The following is a 15,689-nucleotide window of genomic DNA, read 5'->3' as shown; positions in this document are numbered from 1 at the left end:
GGCAAGGGCACAGTGAAGGTCCTGGAATTTGGGAAAAAGGGAACATCTTAGCAAGAAGTAGGGTTGTGTTAATCCCAGTACTTGGGAGGCAGAGGCAGGCAGATTTCTGAGTTCGAGGCCAACCTGGTCTACAAAGTGAGTTCCAGGACAGCCAGGGCTACACAGAGAAACCCTGTCTCGAAAAAACAAACAAACAAAAAAAAAAAAAAGAAGAAGAAGAAGTAGGGTTGTGGGGCCACTGGGGAGGGGGTGAGAGATGTGCCCCAAGACTGATCAGCCAGGACCCTGGAAAAGCATCTTTTTTTTTTAAAGATTTATTTATTATATGTAAGTACACTGTCACTGTCTTCAGACACACCAGAAGAAGGTGTCAGATCATTACAGATGGTTGTGAGCCACCATGTGGTTTCTGGGATTTGAATTCAGGACCTTCGGAAGAACGGTGCTCTTAAGGTGCTCTTAACCACTGAGCCATCTCTCCAGCCTGGAAAAGCATCTTAATAGCTCTATTCTACTAACCCACCAGATATGGCCGGACTTTGAAAAGTGGCTAATGGGGTGGGAGTTGGGGAGGGTGAGCCTGAGAGCAGGGGAGGGCTGGTTGCAGAAGAGGCTGCCCTCAGATGACCATTCCAGGAATTATCATTTTCTATCAGGACACATGGCCTGTTCTGAGTATTCTTGGGTGATTTCTCTGTGCTGGCACACCTGCAGGAATTCTTCTTGGTTGGCAAGATTATGTTCATCTTCTGATGCCACCCAGAGGTGTCCAGCCAGGGACATAGGAAGGTAGCAGGGAGACAAAGTAGGACCTGGGGTCTGCTGCCACATCTTCTGGGGTCTGGCTCCCATGGGACTGACCCTGAACTCAGAGCCCTGAAGTCCCCACAAAGGTGACAACTCTCCCTGCAACCAGGAACCCTGGCAGGGTCTGAGGCTATGAGGGAAGTCACCTGAGACCTCAGAGACCCAGCAGCAGTCCTGGCTCGCTCATCTCATTTTGTTCCTGTCGGGTTTCACGTGGGTGGTGAAGGCGACTTGAGAATGTCACCAGACAGATGAGTCTAATGGGCACATGGGCATGAGAACCAGGGAAGTGATTCAGAGTAATTCCACAGTGCCCTTCTGGGAAGGGTGTGGCTAATGCCTGTAACCCCAGCATTTGTGAGGTTCAGACAGAAGGATCCCGGGCTAGCCTGGACTGTGCGTGACACACACTAGGGCCATGTGGGTAGAGGGATTAAGAGTTGAAGAGCTGCCTATCATTGACCTGTTGTGTGTCTTTGGCGCTGTTTTCTTTTCTTTTAGATTAATGTTGTGGGAAAGGGACGCCTACTGTGGGCAGTGCCACCCCAGGCAGGTGGTCTAGGTAATTATAAGAAAGGTAGTTGAATGTGAGGCTAGTGAGCAGCACTTTTCCATGGCCCCCCTCCTCCGTGCCCTCTGCTCCAGTTCCTGTCCCTAGGCTCCAGCCCTGACTTACCTCAGTGATGGACTGTGATGTGGGAGTTGTAGACTGAAATAAAACCTTTCCCTCACGTTGTATTCGGTCATAGTGTCTGTCACAGAAACAGAAAGCTACATAGAAAGATCCTGTCTGGAATTATAACTTGCAGTGTGCCGTTCATGTTGGCAAGGGTCTTTGAGCTGAGAGATAAGGAGTCCCACTAGGAAAGTGACTAGAGAATGCAGCCAGTGGAAGGTCCTGAGGCAGGAATGCACTTGATGTGATAGGTCAGAAGGTAGCCGAAAGGGAGGGATTCCATCTGAATCCTAAGAGGATCACAGGCAGGGGGATGGCCACAGGAACCAAGCAGAAGTACGATTTCTCACTGGGACAGGGATATTTTTCCCACTTAACAGAGAAGAAAGGTGGGGGTCGGGGGAGGGACCTGCCTCAGGCATAGGCTGCATTGACATAATCAATACAAAGTGGCTGTATTAAAAACAGCCTGCTGGGCAGTGGTGGCATACACCTTGAATTCCAGTACTTGGGAGGCAGAGGCAGGCTGATCTCTGTGAGTCCAAGGCCTACAGAGCAAGTTCCAGGACAGCCAGGGCTACACAGAGAAACCCTGTCTTGAAAAACCAAAACCAAATCAAACCACCACCAACAAAACTACCTGAGCCACTGATCCCAGCTCCCAATTCTCTAGCAGAGATAGCGGGATCTCGGTGAGTTTGAAGCCTGCCTGAAAAATGTGAGATCCTGCCTCAAAAACATGTTTCTTCATTGCCTATCTGAAATTCATACTCAAGTTTACATCTTGTACTTCATTTGAGCTGACACCCCAACAACCATCCTGAAACTCAGGGCTGCTTAATTTGAAGCCTTTGCTTCATTTCCTATCCCCTGTCACTTCCCGGGTAATTTCAGAAATGGAGAACCTCAATTCTCCACGGCCAGTAGCCATCACACGGGTGGCTCTCTTACAGTCTTCCTTCCAATCACACAAGGACTAGAGTGGGAAGACAAACTAGACAGGCCCCGCCCTCGACGTCGAGACCTCGCCCCCAGCCCGGAGGTCTCCGAGACAGCCACGCGCCGCCCGCCGGCGCTGCGCAGGCCCCGCCCCTTGAGCGCAAAGCCTCCGCCCCTCCCGGAGGCCCCGCCCATGCCCCCGGCTGCGCTGCTCCAGCTTTCAGGCTTCAGAAGCTGCGGCCGCAGCACCGCCTCCTACCCGGGGCCCGGTTCCAGCCCCTCTGGCCGGGCGCACTGGACATGGAGCTCCGAGCAGCGCATCCTGAGCCCCCAGCGCACTCCAACCCGCTCGTTCGGTTAGCGCCCAGCTTGGGGAGGGGACGGTGGAAGCTAGCCGGGTGAAAACCTCACATCCTGCCCGCCCCAGGCCTCTCCATCACCCCGCGGTAGAGAGTTGGGATGGATGGGAGCGATGTTCTTCTGGCTCCTGGCTTTCTTTGCCTGCCTCCGACCGGATGGATGACCTTGAGCCGAGAGCGCCTCCTCTTTGCCTCTCCTTCCCCATCTGCACAATGGGAATTGGTTTGGCAAGGTCTCTGAACTCATGGCCTTTAGAATGGGACACGTTGTCACATGCTTGAAGACTTAAGGGCTTTTGGTTCCTGGGCCCGTTTTTCTTGATCTGGATTTGTCTCTTCCCTTGCCTCAGTTTCTCTCATATCCTGGGACCAGCTTCCAGCCTTTCTCATCCCAAGCACTGGAGACAGCAGCCTCCAGACTGCTAAGAGCAGAGACAGCATGAAGGCCCCGGTAAGTGACAGGGAAGAGAAAAAGTTGCTTGGGGATTTGGGGGTGACCTGGGTAGAGCTCTACAGCCGCCTCCCACACCCGGAGTTACAGTGGTCCCCTAACCCATTTTGGTGTCGGGGGATGAAACTCAGAGCCAGACACATGCTAAACACATGCTCTAGCATGGAGTCCCTCCCACAGCCCTTAGTAGTTGCTCCTGCACCAGCCCCCTGCTCCTGGGGCTGTGTGACCCTAGGCCGGTGTCTTCCCCTTTTGGTTTCAGTTTGTTTTTCTCACCTAGAAATGGAAGTAACCCAGTGTCACCTAGTTGGGAGGGAGGTGTGAGACTGAGTGTGAAGGCTCCGGTCGGTCGGTCTTTCTGTCTTTACCAGTGAGTCCCCTGAGTGCTGGAGTTGAGAGGTTAGTTACCACTGCCCAAGTCAAGGTCTCTGGTCCCTTGTGGGCAGGCAGCAGACCAGTTGTTGTGTAGAGCCGGAGGCCTCAGGAGCTGTGAACCCGGTCTCCTGGACAGCTGGCCACACAGAGAAGACTTATTTATAGAAACTGATGTGGCTTATGGACAGACAAGGAAGGGTGGGCCCCTGGCAGGATGTGCTGGGGGCTGTTCTGCACCTCTGCCTTTCTGGGTACACTGGCTAGCTCCTAGTGTTTCTTCTGGAATGGCCTTGGGCCTAGAAAACTGGAGTTCTGAGAGTCACAGGTACTGAGATGGATGGCCCAGCACACGGTGGTAGACACCTTGCTGGGTGCTTTCAGTGGGTGTGCAGGAGGCCACCCCCAGGTGACCGACCCAGAGGGCTTCTTCAAGTGGCTTTTGGTGTATTTCTTTTAGAAGTGGGAGAAGCTGAGCAGAAGCATCCCAACTATTGGAAGCATTTTCTGTTTATTTGTTTCAGTTTTTGAAACAGGGTCTTGGTCTGTAGTCCAGGCTAGCCTGGAACTCACTGTGTAGCCCAGGTTGGCCTCACACTTGTAACAGTACTGCCTCAGGCAAGGAATGAGCTACCATGTTTATTATTAGATTAGACATTTAGATTATTAGATTATTATTAGATTAGATGGAGATAGCTATCTAATCTATTTTATCTACCTATCTAAATAGTGGGTGGTTGTGTGGCGCCCTGCCTGGGCTCTTGGAACCTGGCTCCTTTGCAAGCACAGAAAACGTGCCACTACCACCAAGCCAGTCCTTGACGGCATTTTTAAGATTTATTTATTTATAAGAAGATTAATTTTAAAGATTAATTTATTAGATTTATTTATTTATAAGAAGAGGGCATCGGATCCCATTACAGATGGTTGTGAGCCACAATTTGATTGGTGGCTGAGAATTGAACTCAGGACCTCTGGAAGAGCAGTTAGTGTCTTTTTTTTTTTTTAATATTTATTTATTTATTCTATGTAAGAACGCTGTAGCTGTCTTCAGACACTCCAGAAGAGGGAGTCAGATCTCCTTACAGATGGTTGTGAGCCACCATGTGGTTGCTGGGATTTGAACTCAGGACCTTCGGAAGAGCAGCCAGGTGCTCTTACCCACTGAGCCATCTCTCCAGCCCCGTAGTTAGTGTCTTAACCACTGAGCCATCTCTCCAGCCCCTGAAAGCATTTCTTAAGTGATACTTTCCTCAAGTCCCATTCCACCTCCTAGACTGCCCAGCCAGCCCAGGGGACACACTGGGTCAGCTGGGGATAGGGTAGTGGAGGTAGCAGTGGCCTGGGGTGAAGACCATTGAGACCCCAGACTGCATAGTGTATCTGGGTTCTAGATGAGAGTTTGGGTTCTACAATTTGAAATTTGCACCCCTGCTGTGTGGCTCTGAGCAGCTTCACCCCAACTGAGTGTCCTGACCTGGAAGAGGGGAATTGGGGGACTTGTCTCTAGATTCATCCCTGAAGAAGATCTCACCAATGGAGCTGCAAAGGTTCTCCATGGGGAGGCTGGATGTTATCTGCAGGTACCCCGCAGGCACGTGACCACTGTCTCCCTCAGGGCCGCCTTCTGCTCCTCACACTATGCATCTTGACACTCTCTGCTGTCTGTGTCTTCCTGTGCTGCTGGGCCTGCCTGCCGCTCTGCCTGGCAACCTGCATGGACCGCCACCTCCCTGCGGCCCCCCGATCCACTGTGCCAGGGCCCCTGCACTTCAGTGGCTACAGCAGCGTGCCAGACGGGAAGGTGAGTCAGCCAGGTAATGCTACGGGAGCCAGCGGGTCCCCAGCTCTAGGAAACAGTGAGAACTGGGTTGGTGGCAAGCCAGCCTGGACTCTGAGCTTAGCTTCCCTGCTCACTAGCTGTGTGACATTTGCCAGTCACTTTTCCTCTCCGAGTACTCAAGGTCTAGGAGGAAATAGGATTTTCACTAAGCAGATACTGCCTGGGTACCCCTAACTACATGCTGGGAATGAAAAACGGGGTGGGGGCTGCCCACTGGGGATAACCTGGGAAGACAAGAAGTCTTCAGGCTTCTACGTCCCCATACCATATACTCACACAAACATGGCTTAGCTCCTGCAGTAAGTCTGTCATTGTGTGGCAGCTGAGCATAAAGAGCCAGCCTAGGTCCAGGTTATGTATGGTCCCAGGAGTCACGAAACTGGGACACCAGGGTCCGAGACAGCCATGACTCCCGTCCATGCTGTCTGTCCACCTCTCCATATTTGCTCCACCTGGTGTGGCACAGGGACATTCACAACCTAGACCTTGATAGCAGAGGCCCTGTGTGTCACAGTTCACAGTTACCGGCTCCCTAAAGCCATCCTGAGGTTACTGGCACTACAGTTCCAGTTCTTAGTTTGATGGCCCTAGGGTCATGCTCAGGAGCCCTGGCTTGCTGGAGACCTGTCATGTCCCCATCCCTGCCTCTGTTGTTGGGCTGTGCCAAGGATTCAAAGGGTGACTGGCAGACAGCACACAGTGCCCAGTGCCCAGCTGCGGTGTGAGTATTTAATGGAGAAATGAAACCCCTGAGCTGGCCTGGCCTGGAGCTTCATTTCAGCTCAGTCAGCATTAGCGAGGTCAAGGGCCAAGTTCATTCTCCAACGCCAACACCAAACGGAAACGAGGGCACCAGAACTCCCGCAAGTGTGAGCTCTCCACTCTCCAAGAACGGCCCTGTGGGACAGCTCCAGCCAGGGTGTCCTGGGTGAACACTCTCCAGTCTGCCACAGTACGGCCAGAGTTCTTCAGACACTCGGGCCCTTCTGGAACGCTTTCTTTCTTTTGTATGTGGATTGGATGTGTGGACGGTCAGCCTTGGGCTTTGTTTCTCAGGCATTTGATTGATTGGTGATTGACTGACTGATTGATTGATTGAGACTGGTTCTCTCACTGCCTGGAATTAAGTGGCTAGATTGACTAGTGCCCCTGGGGGATCTACCTGTCTCTGCCTCCTCAGTGCTGGGCTCACAGGCTCATGCCACAGTTCCCAGCTCATTCACCTACCCTCCTCCCTCCCTCCCTCCCTCCCTCCCTCCCTCCCTGTCTCCCTTTCTCCTTCCTCAGGGTCTAAAATTGGACTCATGGCCCCAGACCTCTCGCCTCCACCTCCATTTGTTCTCTCTCTCTCTCTCTCTCTCTCTCTCTCTCTTTCGTTCTTTCAAGATTTATTTATTTATTTTATGTATATGACTACACTGTAGCTGTACTGATGGTTGTGAGCCATCCATCATGTGGTTGCTGGGAATTTGAATTCAGGACCTCTGCTCGCTCCGGCCTAATGGTTTATTTTATTATTATATCTAAGTGCACTGTAGCTGTCTTCAGACACACCAGAAGTGGGCGTCAGATTCCATTACAGATGGTTGTGAGCCACCATGTGGTTGCTGGGATTTGAACTCATGACCTCTGGAAGAGCAGTCAGTGCTCTTAACTGCTGAGCCATCTTACCAGCCCCATTTGTTTTTCTTAAGTGGGAAATCCAGGTTTTGAATGTCAGCACTTATACCTTTTCCTCTTTTGCAATGAAGGAAAACAGTTGGCCTTTCGAGGGCCAGTCTGACGATGACCCTTGATGGGGCTGATTGTCACTAGAGACAGGACAGCTCACCATTGCCAGGACAGGGCCAGATTGAGGGCACAACAAGGACATATTTCCAGCTTTTTTGGGAGAGAGTCTCACCTGGTCCTGGCTGGCCTGGACTCTGCCTTGTGGCAGATTGCTTTGAACTTATCCTGCCAAATGCCCAGGTCCCGGGATTACAGGCTTGCCCCACTATTTTTTTTTTTAATACTGTAGTACAGAAAACGGATTTATGAGTTCTTAAATCAACATCTTATAAAAAAAAAACTGAGGGGGATTTCACAGTGTCTTTTATTGAGTGGAACTAACCTTTTACATGGCTCTATAAACTTGAGTTCCTCCAGGTGAGGGCCCAGAACTTTTGTGGGAGCTGTGGCAATTTTCTCTGACTGTGTGCATTCAGGCTGCCTAGTGTCTGCCTCTTGGGTGGTATAACAAATAGGAGATGGGGCCCTTAATGGGCCTGAGGTCTGGGTAGCAGCTCACATCTGCAGTTCCAGAACCTAAGTCCCAGGACAGTCTCTGTACGCAAGACCTTGTCTCAGAAAGAACGGGGCGGGATCTGGGAAACAGAGCAGTCGTGCTTGCCCTGCGTGCAGGCTTAACCCACAAAAAGCTAGGTTGGCCTGGTAACTTGCTGTAATCTCTTTGGGGAGGCAGAGATGAGATCCTTGGAGTAAATTAGCTAGCCAGACTAGCCAAGCAGGGTTCCTGGTGTATGGTGACAGACCCTGGCTCAAGATACATGGTGGCAAGTGCTCAAGGAAGACACTATGTATCAACCTTGGGCTTCTACCTGGATGTGTATCCACACAGCATGTATGTGTGCAAGTTGACAGATTATAACAGAATTCACCAGTTACAAGGAAACAGTTCAGGGTCTCACTGGATAGCCCTCGCTGGCCTGGAACTTGCTTTGTAGCCTTGGCTGTCCTAGAACTCACTGGGATCTCAGAGCCTCTGCCTCCCGAGTGCTGAAACTAAAGGCTTATACCTCTACTAGCCAGTGAGTGTCGACAGAAGTAGGAGAGTATGGATAGCCTTCACCAAGGTGACACAGAACTCTTTCTGACCCTCCCAGAAGTCCTCTCCAGCCCCTTTGTGGCCCTTGTGGCTTTTAGAAGTGCTAGGAGGGCTTGGAGCTTAGGGAGGGAATTGTTCTGTTCCACTGTGTTCCAGCCTCCTGACTTGGGCAGCCCGTGCCCAAACCCATCCTGCACCCCTCCCACCCCCGGCTCCTTATTTCCTTGTACCCTTTCTATTGGGCTCTCATGAGAGGGTTAAAGTAGGTGTTTTCACACCCATTTCCCAGACGAGGGGTGACACCCCCTTACCTTGGGCCGAGGGATGGAGCCGGGAATCAGACTGCCAAAACTGGCATGGGCTGGCCATGGGAGACCCCTCTAACTGAAGACCCTTCTGTTAACAACTCAGTGCAGTATGGGTTGGGCACGGGCAGGGCAGGAAGGGATCTAGGTGCTTCTGAAGAGCTCGTAGTTCCTGTGTACTTAGCAAACACATGAACATGCCGTCAGTGCCAAGACCGTTCTAAAGGCTTTATAAATATTTGATCCTGTAACTTTAATAAGGTCCCAGTAAGGTAGGGACATTTTAGGGCTTAGAGACAGCAACAGTGCTGGATGTGGCTGATAAGGAAGCTTGGGAAAGTCGTTTTCCTGTGTCGGGCTTGCCAGGTGGGCAGACATGGCCGTTGCCACCTGTGGCCCCAGCATTTAGGAAGTTGAAGCAGAAGAAACGCCACAAGTCCAAGGCATGCCTGAACAAGAGAGTGAGACTATATTACAAGTGAAAACAGGGACCAGTCAAGTGACCTGACTGGCGAAGGCACATGTCACTGAATCTGATGACCCCAATTCTCCCCGTGGAACGCATGTGGCGGAGGGGACTGACTCAAGCAAGCTGTCTTTGGGCCTTCACATGGGTTCTGTGGCATGTGCCCCACTCTAAAAACAAAAGCAAAACCAACCTGGGGTCTGAGGAGGAGGTTCAGTTGGTTAAACTGGAACATGAAGACCTGTGTCCAGTCTTTTTTTTTTTTTTTTAAATATGGAACGCTTCACGAATTTGCTTGTCATCCTTGCACAGGGGCCACGCTAATCTTCTCTGTATCATTCCAATTTTAATATATGTTCTGCCGAAGCGAGCACCCTGTGTCCAGTCTGTGGCATCCATGTAAGAGCCAAGTACCCAGCATGCACCTGGCATAATCCAGAGCCGGGAGGAGACACAGTGAGGCTGGGTCTGCCTCACCAGCCATTTGGGCAGATTTAGCAAAATCCTGGTTCAGTGGGAGACTCTGTCTCAAGAAAATAGTGATTGAGGAAGGCATCTAAAGTCAACCTCTGGCACATGACCGCGCCCCATGGATGCCTTGCACACACACATGCACATACACAAATTTAAAAAACTATAGCAAAACAAAAAAACACAGTAGAGCTTAGTCCTTGGGGCTGATCTAACTATCAGACAGATTAGTGGACATGACAGGTGGGAGTGGGGAGGCGAGGGGGAGGACAGGTGGATAGCAGCCTGGGTGGGGAGTTTCTGATCTCTCTCTCCTTCCCTCTCTGTAGCCTCTTATCCGAGAACTGTGCCACAGCTGTGCGGTGGTGTCCAGCTCTGGCCAGATGCTGGGTTCAGGCCTGGGTGCCCAGATCGATGGTGCAGAGTGCGTGCTACGCATGAACCAGGCACCCACCGTGGGCTTTGAGGAGGATGTGGGCCAGCGCAGCACTCTGCGCGTGATCTCGCACACAAGTGTGCCATTGCTTCTGCGCAACTACTCGCACTATTTCCAGCATGCCCGAGACACGCTCTATGTGGTGTGGGGCCAGGGCAGGCACATGGACAGGATGCTGGGCGGCCGCACCTACCGCACGTTGCTGCAGCTCACCAGGATGTATCCAGGCCTGCAAGTGTACACCTTCACTGAACGCATGATGGCCTACTGCGACCAGATCTTCCAAGATGAGACAGGCAAGAACCGGTGAGCTGGAGACCCCTGGCATCTGGAGTTTGCATTCTCTAAAAGCCTCTTTCTGCTAGGAAGGGCTTTCAGGTCTGAGGTGGTCTTTGAGGTCATTCCAGATAACTGAAGTAAGAGTGACTTCAGGCTGGGGATGTGGTTGTGTTGGCAGAATGGTTGCCTAGTGTGCACGAGGCCCTGGGTTCCATCCCCAGCACGGAATGAACTGGCCTTGCATGCCTCTGTAGTCCCAGCACTCTGGAGGTAGAGGCAGGATGGTTAGGAGTTCAAGGTTCACTTAAGCCTAGGCGGCGTGAGCCTGTCTCAGAAATGAGAAGGAAAACAAAACAAAACAAACAAAGCCAAACAACTGGTTTTGAGTCCTAAGGCTTTGAGCTGAGCACTCTGCATCAGACAGCTCTAATCCCCCTGCACGTCCCGAGGCACCTCACTACATACCTGTGCCCTGGCCCTCATCCTCAGACTTGTCCCCAGCTGCAGTCCCTTGCACATGCTCTGTTCCTTCTGCCTAGAGCATTCTTCCAAAAGTTCCCATGATTGGCCCCTTCCAGCCGCTCCGGTCTGGATAAACTGTCCACCTCCTCAGGGAAGCCCCTCCGAGACCATCCCTCTGCAGCAGAAGAGGCCCGCCCTGGCCACCTGCATCTCGCCTTTCCCTTTTCAGCTGCTGACACCATCTGACATTACAGTTTATGTTTCCTCCCTGAAACTGTTAGCTCCAGGTGAGGCAGGTGCTGGCTGTGCACAGCTTGAATAGTTGAGCTGGCCTGTACTCTCAGGAGAGGCAGAGAAGGAGGTGGCCTTCTACTTGGAGGGTACCCAGAGCTGCCACCTCAAGAGAGTTGAGGCCTGGGGCTGTCACAGCACCTTTACACAGGTGGGCTGGGCGCGGGGTGGAATGGGCAAAGCTAACTGGGTTCCCTCTCCAAAAACACCTTTAAATCTCCATGTTTCACAGCCAGGTCTCTGAGGCTGAGACTCTCAAGAATGAGTTTGGTGCCCTACGGGAAAGGCAAGGCTAAAAGAGAAGACAGAGCCCTCGATTTTACCCTCTGTGCTCTCTTGTACCTGTGGGCTCTCTGGGTCTAGTTCTCTAGAACTCTGATACCCTCCTCTGCTCAGGCAGCCAGACTGAACAAGCCCGGGTTTGGGTCCAGCACCACCTCTGACCCACTGCAGATGGCAGACTGCCTCTCCGCTGCTTCCCCATCCCTGGGATCTCTTTCAGGTTGTCAGGTGGGAGTAGGGGATGCTGGTGGGGCCACTGACGGTGTCTCATCCTCCTCAGGAGACAATCAGGCTCCTTCCTCAGCACTGGTTGGTTCACCATGATTCTGGCCCTGGAGCTGTGCGAGGAGATCGTGGTCTACGGGATGGTCAGCGATAGTTACTGCAGGTTAGACCGGTGCCCAGGCTGGGGGTAGGGGACAGGGAAGGAGGGGGAGGTGTGAAGCCTTGAGCCAGAGGGTCTGTGAGACGTGAGGGCTTCATGATGGGTGACCTGGGCACAGACACCCCCCAAGGGCAGGCCTTTGGGAAAAAGACCAACATTTAGCTGGGCATAGTGATCCTGCTCAGGAGGTGGAGACAGGAGAATGAGAGTCAGAGTTAACCTTGGCTCCAGATCAAGTTCAAGGCTACCCCGCCCCACACCTTCTGAGAGCCTCTCTGAAAAACTCAAACCAAAACAAAGCCTTGTACATCTCTCTGGTCGGTGAACCATCAGAGCCGGTGTATGTAACTCTGAGACTTTGCTACGTGACATCATCTAATACAGAGGTCATACTTAAGAACTAGGAGGTGGTGCACACAGCTCTAATCCCAGCACTCAGGAGGCAGAGTTCATGGTCAGCCTGGTCTATAGACCCCTTCCCTTCAAAACCTATATCTCGGGTGTATGAGAGAACCGGTCACAGCAGCCTAGGTGCACACTAGTTCCCAGCAGGTGGGCGTGCAGAGACGCCGGCCCTGGCTACGGGAGTTAGGCACGCGCCGCTCCTGCCTAAAGTTTATCCATTGACTCCATTTCCAGATGGCCTGTTATAGGGGTGTTTTTCAGATCCAAGGTCACCCAGCTTGCAAAGAGCAGTTTCTGAATCCTGGCCAGTGGGCTCCTTGCCTTCCCGGCCTTTGCCATCTGTCCCCCTCCTGCACAGCTGAGGCCTAGTCCCAGAGGCTGGCAGCTTTGAGGCCTTGTTCCACCTGACCCTGTTCCCTCCCAACAGCGAGAAGAGTCCCCGCTCTGTGCCCTACCACTACTTTGAGAAGGGCCGGCTAGATGAGTGTCAGATGTACCGTTTGCACGAGCAGGCTCCAAGGAGCGCCCATCGTTTCATTACCGAGAAGGCTGTGTTCTCCCGCTGGGCCAAGAAGCGACCCATCGTGTTCGCCCACCCGTCCTGGAGGGCCAAGTAGTCCCTGTTGCCAGGTCTGTGACCCATTCCAGGCCAACACGGCTCTAATGTGAGCATTTATGACTCACCTACCTGATGCCAGGTAGAACATGAGGTCTCTATTACCCAACACTGGGTACACTCGGAGGAACCTCAGGCCTTGTGACTTGAAGAGGAGTCGAGAAGATGCCATTGACACCACCCCTGCTTCCAGAGGAATCCACATCTTCATCTTGGGGTTTGTCCCACTGCCAGGTTGTTTAAGTGGCCTTTGCCCTGGGTCCATCGATGGCCCCACCTCACCAGCATTATGGCTTTATACCAGTCTTGATCCTTTCCACTACTTGGCTCCAGCCACATGGTGCCACATTCTCAGGCTGGTGGCCCTGGTTGGTGCACCCTGGAACTTGGGATTTGATGGATGTGAGGGCCTTTGAGCCTCAGTCTCTCAGGACTGACTGTCTTGGGAGTGTGCCGGTAAAGGCAGATTTTCTGGACACTGTCTCTGTGGTAACGGATGTGGGATGGGGGTTAGTCAGGACAAGGCCTGTAGCCTGTCCCCTGGAGGGCTGACTGAGCCTTCCAGCCCTTCTCTAGGCCCACAACTGTCTGCTCTTCCCGCATTGTCTGGACATCAGCCCTACAGTCTCCTGCCCCAGCATCCCACAAGCCTGGCCTTCTGATGGTCTGACCACAGGACTGTGCTGGCCCAGGACAGCCACCCTGCCCTCACTCAACAGGCACAGAGCAGAGCCTGGGAGGACTCGGAGTGAGAAAGAAATTCCACCCGACGCCACTTTCCTGCCCCATGAGTCAGATTCCAAAGTCTTTGCCAGTCAGGCTGTCTCTTAACTGTGGGACGTGATTCCTTTGTAAAACAGAAGGCAGAACAAATGCAGCTCGGGGAGGGTGCTGACCAGAAAGGAGTGGTCTCGGGGCCAGCCCTTTCTCTGAGTTTTGCTTTTCAGTACTAAAACACAGCCACCACCTTGCTGTTAAGGAGGGTGTGAGGCCACCCTGAGAAGGGAGCTGGTGCTCATTACAGATGACGTAGCCCAGGCTAGCTTTCAGGAGGTGTCTGAACTAGGATGCTGTCAGCCTTGAGAGCTCACTACCCAGGCTCTGCCTCCTTCCCCCTTTGGAAGACTGAAGAATGGCGCCCTGGGCTTTAGCTCTCCACTTCAGAGTTCAGGACCCTCTGGGTGTAACCTGTGCGGTCCCCAGAGCCCCGTGCTTAGTTTAACCTCTCCTGCTACAAACTTGAAATTCCTTATTTTAGGTCTTGGTTTGAAACAAGGAACCTCTCAGTTTCCTTACCAGATCCCACAAAGGGCAAAACCCGTCATGTTAAGGACTCTGGTGGCCTAGCCCACTCTCCCTCCTACCCATTTTCCCAGGAGTGAAGAGACCTGGCACCTGGCCCACAACACTGCCCTTGTCCCTGTCCAGTGCCAGGTGGATCGGAAGCCTCATATGTGGGAGGGGAAGCAGAGAGGGAAATCTCTGAGCCAGGGTTGCAGGCGAGAAGCCAAACTGTTTCTGCAGGCCTGGAGGGGCTGAGGGGCTGAGGGTAGGGATAGGGCATGCGTGGGTAGTGGGTGAGACGAAGAGTCCTGGCAGCAGGCCTGACCCCACATTCCCAGGCAATAAAGATAGTAGAGTAGTTCCTGCCTCACCAGATTGTATGAGCTCAGAGATGCTGGGGTGCCCCTTGGGGCTTACTTAGAACACACTTGGCTCTCAGTATTCAGAAGCCACCATTTAAATAGGGTGACCCTCTGCCTGACTGATCCTGTTCCACCCTGGTATAGGTGGCATCAGTGCATAATAATAATAATAATAATGTTCTCATCCTAATGAGAATAGTGTCTTCTGGTGCCATTTTGAGTGACTGTGACCCAGGAACAGAGATGTATGTTACCCCGAATTCCATGTTCCAGTGCAGAAACAGTTTCATGAAGTTTTATAGTTTTGCGGAACATAAAGTCATAAGTCCAAGCAAGTCTAAAATATATTGGTGGGGACATCAGAAAGGCTGGTACGGCAAGCTGGGGAGGACTTTCCTATAAGGTCTGAGAGGTTGAGAGTTTGGGTAGGTAGAAGCTATGTTCTGACAAAGGTAGTCAGGAAATGGCTGTTTGAAGCTACAGCTGGCCCAAGATCTGCTGATTTTGGCCTCTGGGACATCTCCGGAGGCCTGGCTTCTTTCTAGGACTTTTCGTTCATGGTAGAGAGCTGGCTCTCCGTCCCATTAGAAGTCTCCGCACCTGTGCCCTTCTCCATGCGTGTCCAGGGTCAAGAGACTCCCTGGTCCTGGTGGGATCTAGACTACTCCTGTCTGAGAGTTAGTCTTCCTGTTTTCAGCCATAAGGAAATGCTGGCCCAACCCTTAGACAAAGCACACAGAAATGCTTCTGTCCTGGCTTCTGGGTGAGGTGTTTACTGCTGGGTTGGCCTGAATAAATTGTATTTCTCAGGGAAGCTGTCAACCACTTCCTCCAGGCACACAAAGATGCCCACTGACCGGTCTGACTGTAGGCACAGCGTCTACTGAAGACTCCCATGATGAAACTCAGGGGCCCCCTCCTTGGACACTGTGGGTCCGGTACTTGCTGGAAGGTGAGAAGGGGGTAGAAGCCATGTATAGCCTTGAGGTGTTGTGGGTGCCACTGAGGTTTACAGACTCTGGCCTCTTGTGTTCCTTTCCCTCCTCCGGTTCTTTTATCTCAGCCAGTTCTAAGCCAGGGGAGGAAGGGAGGCAGGTCCTACAGACACGGGTGGCTTAGGACTCCTTCCTCAGGAATCTCGGCTGGGGTATGAGCGTCTCTATGGTGTCTATTGCGGGAGGAATGGAACTCCACGATTACGGGGAACAGTTGGGCACTCCTGTCTAGCCCCTGTCCGTTAGAGACCCAGGTACTTCCCAGTTCATGACCATGGTACCAGGCTCAGAGCGCTGCTTAAGTCTCCATCTCCGCTCGCTGTAGAGGTTGAAAGTTGGAGTCCCCAGGCCAGGCTTCAGCTGAGCTTGGCACAAA

At 52.4% G+C, this 15,689-nt stretch overlaps 1 protein-coding gene and 1 non-coding gene across 4 annotated transcripts; one reads left to right on the top strand and one right to left on the bottom strand.

Moving 5' to 3' along the window:
- The first annotated feature begins 2,633 nt into the window (after positions 1-2,633).
- On the top strand, positions 2,634-15,132 carry St6galnac4 (ST6 N-acetylgalactosaminide alpha-2,6-sialyltransferase 4). Of its 3 annotated transcripts, none has more exons than XM_021155062.3 (6): positions 2,634-2,778; positions 3,132-3,232; positions 5,223-5,408; positions 9,846-10,258; positions 11,547-11,654; positions 12,484-15,132. In XM_021155062.3, exons 2-6 carry the CDS (start codon positions 3,221-3,223, stop codon positions 12,671-12,673), a joined length of 909 nt encoding a protein of 302 aa, XP_021010721.1. In that variant the 5' UTR covers positions 2,634-2,778; positions 3,132-3,220; the 3' UTR covers positions 12,674-15,132. The 3 variants fall into 3 exon arrangements, with proteins under 3 accessions (XP_021010721.1, XP_029329965.1, XP_029329966.1); XM_029474105.2 differs by having other exon boundaries at positions 2,657-3,014; XM_029474106.2 differs by having other exon boundaries at positions 2,657-3,232; positions 5,365-5,408.
- Positions 9,313-9,419, bottom strand: LOC115030410 (U6 spliceosomal RNA). The gene has a single exon (XR_003836016.1). It is a non-coding gene; the product is annotated as a U6 spliceosomal RNA (small nuclear RNA).
- Positions 15,133-15,689: the final 557 nt, after the last annotated feature.

The sequence above is a fragment of the Mus caroli genome, unplaced genomic scaffold (assembly GCF_978045245.1).
Source record: "Mus caroli unplaced genomic scaffold, Mus_caroli_1 scaffold_2, whole genome shotgun sequence".
In the NCBI taxonomy this organism is placed as follows: domain Eukaryota; kingdom Metazoa; phylum Chordata; class Mammalia; order Rodentia; family Muridae; genus Mus; species Mus caroli.
The sequence above is the reverse complement of the archived record's forward strand: the minus strand, read 5'-3'. Positions and strand labels throughout refer to the sequence as shown.